A 5915-nucleotide genomic window follows, 5' to 3' on the forward strand; every position below is an offset into this window, starting at 1 on the left:
CTAGATTAAAAAGACAGCAGTGAAGTATAATGAAATGGCCAGTATGTGATGTAGCCACAGCTGCACACATTCTTACATTAGTGAGCTCTTAATTTGTGGCTTCTGGTGCAACTCAGTGCCATCACAGAAAACTGAGGTAGTCTTCTCATTGGGTTGGATCATAAGCACATATTTTTCTTGAAAGGAAACAGGGCTGTTGCACAGAAAGATGAATTATATTGGTCTCTGCTTAGAGGGCTCCCTCTCTAAATTACACCTGATGTAAATTACACACCTAAGGGGATTGCATCATTTGGGTAAAAACAAACAGATAAACCCTGATGATTTTCACCCTCTATCTTTTTGGTTTTCCTTCTTTGTCATTTGTTTTCACATTCATTCTGGATGTGGCTCCAGCCTTGGCCATAAGCTCCTCAAGTCATTCAATTCCGGGGAACCCACATGTCCCCCATCTCACCTGGGCTGGTAGCTGACCCCAGGGAGGTATGAGCAGCCCAGTCCTGAAGCCTAGTTAATTTCCCATTTCTGAACCTCAGGTGTCTTCATTCAATAGCAAGAAATAAAGAAGTCAATGAGGAAACCATATTTTTAGAAAACGTCTCTTCTAGAGCTCTTGGTCAAGGGCTCTAAGACATAGTTTTGTCCTTTCTGACATCCTCACCATAAAGCTAGTGGAGAACATTTCCCCATTCTAAGAGATGATGCAGTGGTGTTGTCCTCGACCTCACCCCATGCAAAAACCACTTGGAGACAAATGCCAAGACTGGAACTCAACACTGAAAAGTCTCTTCCAGCTCCAACCAACCTCTTCCACGCTGCATGCTGTTCCTCTGTGTGCCTCCATCTTTCCAGGGATCTGGTTTCCAGGTTAAAGAATCAGGGCAGATTATGGCTGGAAGAGACTATAGATACTCTCTAGCCAGTCTTTCCTGTGCAGGTGGGAAGATGGAAGTCTGCTGAGGGAAACTACTGGGCTCTGAGGCCAAGCAGATTTGCTGCAGAGCTTGGACAAAGTGCCAGGTTATTTCCCTGCCCTGGCTGCCTCCCTGGGCAGACAGTGCCTTCAAGTGGATTATGCAAATCTGGAGTCAGGTTCCCTCCTCCTCTCTAAAGTATTTAAATTGAGCATTAGGGAACTGTGAGTTCCATTGTCTGGCCTCTCTCAGCAGGAGCTGAGATAGCAGAAGCCCGTAGCACAGAACAAACTTGTTCTTCCAGCAACTTCTTCGGTATGGCCTGGGACCAGAAACCAAATGCAAGCTCTAACAATTCTGACTCTAGGAATCTGAAATGTTATCATTGTGCTTTTTACAGCATTTGTCACAACTTGCTTGAGATCTTTATGAGCGAATGGCAACTTACTCCTATCTCAATCCCTACGTTAAGAGCTCAGTAGTACTCTGATAAATGAACAAATGAGTTTGGTTTTGGAAGGCCTGGATCTGAGTCTTGGATAAGGCTCTTAGAGCCATGTAAACCTCAGTTTCCAGATCTGAAAGGAGGGGGAGTTAATTCCCACTTTGGCCAGCACACAGGTCAAGCAACTGATGAATTGTAAATAGTGAGCGATGGTCCCCACGCATCAGGAGGCTTGTGAGCTGCAGGCTCTGCATTTCCTCAGCCCTTGCTTCTCTTTGGCTCCCTAGGGTGTCATAGTCACTATAGCATGCAATGTGCAGGATATTTGGAAGGGCAGTGGGGTGAAGCAGTAGGGGAAGCAGGAATGGGGAGACCCTTGAAGGCCTGGGTGGCTATGATCTGGATCTGAACCTCCGGCCTGGCCCTTTCACACAGCCCTGCCTCCCCAGCCCAGCTCCGGGCCTAGAACTCTCTCCTGGGACTTCCCTCTTCCCCAGGCCTGGCTCTTGGCTCCCAGCCCAGCTACCATGGAAACAGGTGCCAGGGTGACAAAGGATAGTGCTGGGTCCTGTTTCTTCCTAGTCCTGTTGATGAGGATTTTCAGACCACAGACACTGAACTGCTCTGCATAGATCTGGGCTCTTTCTGTGTGCTCACTCAGGCAGAATTCAAGTTTCCCTCCCTACCACCAGGACCATGTCTACCAGCCTGACCACTTGTGAGTGGAAGAAAGTCTTCTATGAGAAGATGGAGGTGGCCAAGCCAGCTGATAGCTGGGAACTCATCATAGATCCCAACCTCAAGCCCAACGAGCTGGCCCCAGGCTGGAAGCAGTACCTGGAGCAGCATGCCTCAGGCAGGTGAGCAGCCCAGGTGGGAGGGGCCTGCAGGCAGCCTTGGGGTCATCTTCCAAGGGGAGGCAGAGAGATCCATGGAGCCTGGTCCTGAGGTCCGCTCTGGTTAGAGGACAGAGAAGGAACTTCCAAGGGGATCAAAGAGGCCTAGGTTCTAATACCAGCTGTACTACTGATTCCCTGGGTGACCTTGGCAAGTTGTGTTCTGTCTGTGTTTTGGTTTTCTACTAAACAAAGAGCTAAAACGTCCTTACAATCTCTGACATTGTAGATGTTTTCACATTTTCATAATCTCTTAAGGAATAATGGGGACTGAGGGAATGAGGTCCACTGAGAAAACCTTTAGCTTAGGGTTGGGGCCTGTGCTCTGCTCCTAGGTCTGTTTAGTCAACTTGGTCTAATTTGACCTGAGTAAAAAACATTTATTGTCCACCTGCTATGTTCTAGAAAATGCCTTTACGGCTAACTAATTCTATGAACTGGCAAAAAGTCCCTTTCCCTTTCCCCAAATTTTCACATTAACAAAACCAGAAAGTTGGCCTTAGGTGATCAGTTAAAACCATTCCAGCTCTATTGTCTATGGGTCTGCGACAAAAAGACTTAGCTTGGGACACAATTTCCCTCAGGTCCTTAAAGTCCAGTGTCCTATACCTCATATGAATCTCTTGCTTTCCATAGTGCAATCTCATGCTTTCCATCTGAAGCCCACATGCCTCTCCTTCTTCTAGACTGTGATTTGGGATCAGAACAACAGAATTCCCTGCCCAAGCTGCTTCAAACTCACCTTCAGGGCCTATTCAGTCCTCTTCCCCAAGTCCACTGATTCAAGGAAAGATGGTACCCCTAGGCCCTCATGGAGGCCAACAAGTGGCTATATTTTGGGGACGTGGATATGCAGAATTTGGACACAGAGTGGGTTTTTCATGCATGTTTTTATGGTGAGGCATGCTGCCCCTAGTATGGTGAGGCATACTAGGGGGCAGGCTGTGGGTGGAGAGCTTCTGTTTGTACTCTTGTTCTAAGACCTAGAAATGTTAGAATGAACTTGTCGTTGGGACAAATGACAGAGAGGCAGAAGTTGGTTTATTTCAACTCACATCAATTCCAGAAACATTATCGTGCACCTGTTATACACTGGGTCCTGGCTGGCTGTATGTACATGGATAGCTCTCTTTCTCTCTGCTTCTGTTTCATCCCACTAAAATGAGGTTGACTAGATAATCCTTAAGGTCCCCTTGCACTAGATCTGCTGTTTAGAAATTGAAGATCTGAGATCTAGCTTGAGGGAGAGGAAACAACTCTACATTGGTTTGATTAAAAATCTGTAGAAGAAGGAGACAGAACACACAAAGTTCCTGAGCTGGCTGTTGCAAAGGGCTAGGAACTTGGGCCCAGGAACCCAGGGACCTGGAGGATGAGGGGCTGAGCTCCACGAGCTTGTGGCTGCTCCTTGCCTCAAGTCTCCACTGGTCCTGCTCCTGGCTGGTGACCTATGGTTCCCAGCTGGCCTCAGGCAGGCCTTCAGAACTGCGGCTCTTGTGTTACTCTACGCACAGGCTCACTCTCCTTGTAAGCTTAATCCTGGTGCCCCACAGCTCTGGGCCAGCATGAGTGGGGACGAATCAAGCTGTTCCGCTGGCCAGCCTGGCCTTGGGCTGTGCTGGATAGTGTTCTGTGCTTATTTTTCCGTGGGATCTGGACCTCAGGGTCAGGTTTGGCTTCATCTCTACCCCACAGCCTGGACTGTGTGGTGGTCGGCATAACATAGGTGCTAAGTGGTGTCTGTTGCACTGAATTGAGTTCCTCATCAGAAGTCCTTTGGGCCCTTGTACAGGGGACCCAGAGAGAGCCAGCAGTCAGGGCAGACCCAGTAGACCCTCGGCTATAAAGCAGTTCTAACAGGTTCTGGAAGAGGTTCCTCTCAGGAAGGAATGAGTGTTCTATCACTGAAGGTGTGCAAGGGACACTTGAGGGAGTGGGGCTTGGCTATGAGTCTCAGACCACCTCCTCCCACTATGCTTAAGGCTGCCACTCAAGGGGGCCCACTTTGTCTCAAGTGTGGCCTGTGTTTATGTAAGTGTGCACCTGTGCATGTGTGTGGAGGAGGCTGAAGATTAGCATCCATTTTTCCAGTCTCTATGACAAGGCTAAGGTGGGGTCTAGGGATGATTTGTCAAGGGGTAAGAGGGTGTTCTTTGTGAAGGTACAGGGACCAAACTTTGTAGTCCTCCCTCTGTTGGTCTATCACCCATCCACCAGTCCATCTGGGGGATTCTTGGCGGTTACTCTCTGAATTATTCTTGGTAGTCGTGCTCAGTCGTTTGAGGCATCTCCTTTCCTCCCCAGAGCAGGCAGGATGCATGAGTGAGACAGGTAGAGGCAGGGGAGGTCTGAGTGAAAGGAACCTTATTGGACACCATCATCCTGCAATTCACAGATGAAAAATAAGGCTCAGATTTGGGGGGTGAGCCCTATGCCGGTACAGGTGCATGTCCTGAGTTCATTAGACTTAGGGAGAGCTGAGGCCACAGGAAGGTGTGCAGGGGGCAGGCTGGAGAGACTGCTAGAAGCTGGATGGCTCCAGTCCAGGCTCCTGAGGACACTGCTTGAAGCCCAGGGGAGCTCACTGGGAGGAGGCAGAGTGTGTGGAACGCTAAGGGACCCAAGGGACAGCCAACAAGCAGTCTTTACCTCTAGGCACAGGCACAGACGACTCATTCTTTCTGGGCTCCTCCAGGGCGGGCTGTCGCTGGGGGGGAGGAGGACCCTCTCCATCCTTCCCTCCCCTCCCCGCAGGTTCCACTGCTCCTGGTGCTGGCACACCTGGCAGTCAGCCCATGTGGTCATCCTCTTCCACATGTACCTGGACCGTGCCCAGCGGGCGGGCTCGGTGCGCATGCGCGTCTTCAAGCAGCTGTGCCACCAGTGCGGAACCGCGCGACTGGACGAGTCGAGCATGCTGGAGGAGAACATCGAGGGCCTGGTGGACAACCTCATCACCAGCCTGCGCGAGCAGTGCTACGACGAAGACGGCGGCCAGTATCGCATCCATGTGGCCAGCCGCCCCGACGGGGGTCCGCACCGCAGCGAGTTCTGCGAGGCCTGCCAGGAGGGCATCGTGCACTGGAAGCCCAGCGAGAAGCTGCTGGAGGAGGAGGCGACCACCTACACCTTCTCAGGGGCCTCCAAGCCAAGCACCCAGGAGGGTTCGGGCTTCAACTTCTTCTCCCTTCGCTGGTGCCTCATCGGGGCCTCCCTTTGCCTGCTCATTGTCTATCTGCAGTTCTCCTTCCGCGGCTCGTCCTTCCTTTAGTGGAGCCGCGCAGGTGGGCTGGGAGTGGGGGAAACCGTTCTGGTTGTGATTCTTCAGCGGAGTCAACACATGTTCTGTACAGCTCTCTCTACGCCTCAGTTTATTCCTCTGCAAAAGGGGAGGTTTGCTCTCGGGGATATGTAATGGTCCTTCCATTAAAATTTACAGAGGGGGGTCTAAGGAGGATTTAGGCTTGGTGGTAGTAGTGAACCCACGGGGAGGTCTCTTCTCCCTCCACTTCCTCCGCCCGCATCTCTACCCCACCTTTCGCTCCATTTCCATCTCCCACACCCCATTGGGACCCTAGTCGGTCCTTTCGTGCCCTGGCCTCATCTCAGGTTGGTGTTCAGCCTCTGACCTGCCACCGTTCCCTTTGGAGTAGCAGTGAT

At 50.9% G+C, this 5915-nt stretch overlaps 1 protein-coding gene across 1 annotated transcript; it reads left to right on the top strand.

The window, feature by feature from the left end:
* The first annotated feature begins 1949 nt into the window (after positions 1-1949).
* RTP2 (receptor transporter protein 2) lies at positions 1950-5526 on the top strand. Its single transcript, XM_046001491.1, has 2 exons — positions 1950-2219; positions 5010-5526. The coding sequence occupies exons 1-2, from the start codon at positions 2056-2058 to the stop codon at positions 5524-5526; spliced, it is 681 nt and encodes a 226-aa protein (XP_045857447.1). The 5' UTR covers positions 1950-2055.
* Positions 5527-5915: the final 389 nt, after the last annotated feature.

The sequence above is a fragment of the Meles meles genome, chromosome 4 (assembly GCF_922984935.1).
Source record: "Meles meles chromosome 4, mMelMel3.1 paternal haplotype, whole genome shotgun sequence".
Classification (NCBI taxonomy): Eukaryota; Metazoa; Chordata; class Mammalia; order Carnivora; family Mustelidae; genus Meles; species Meles meles.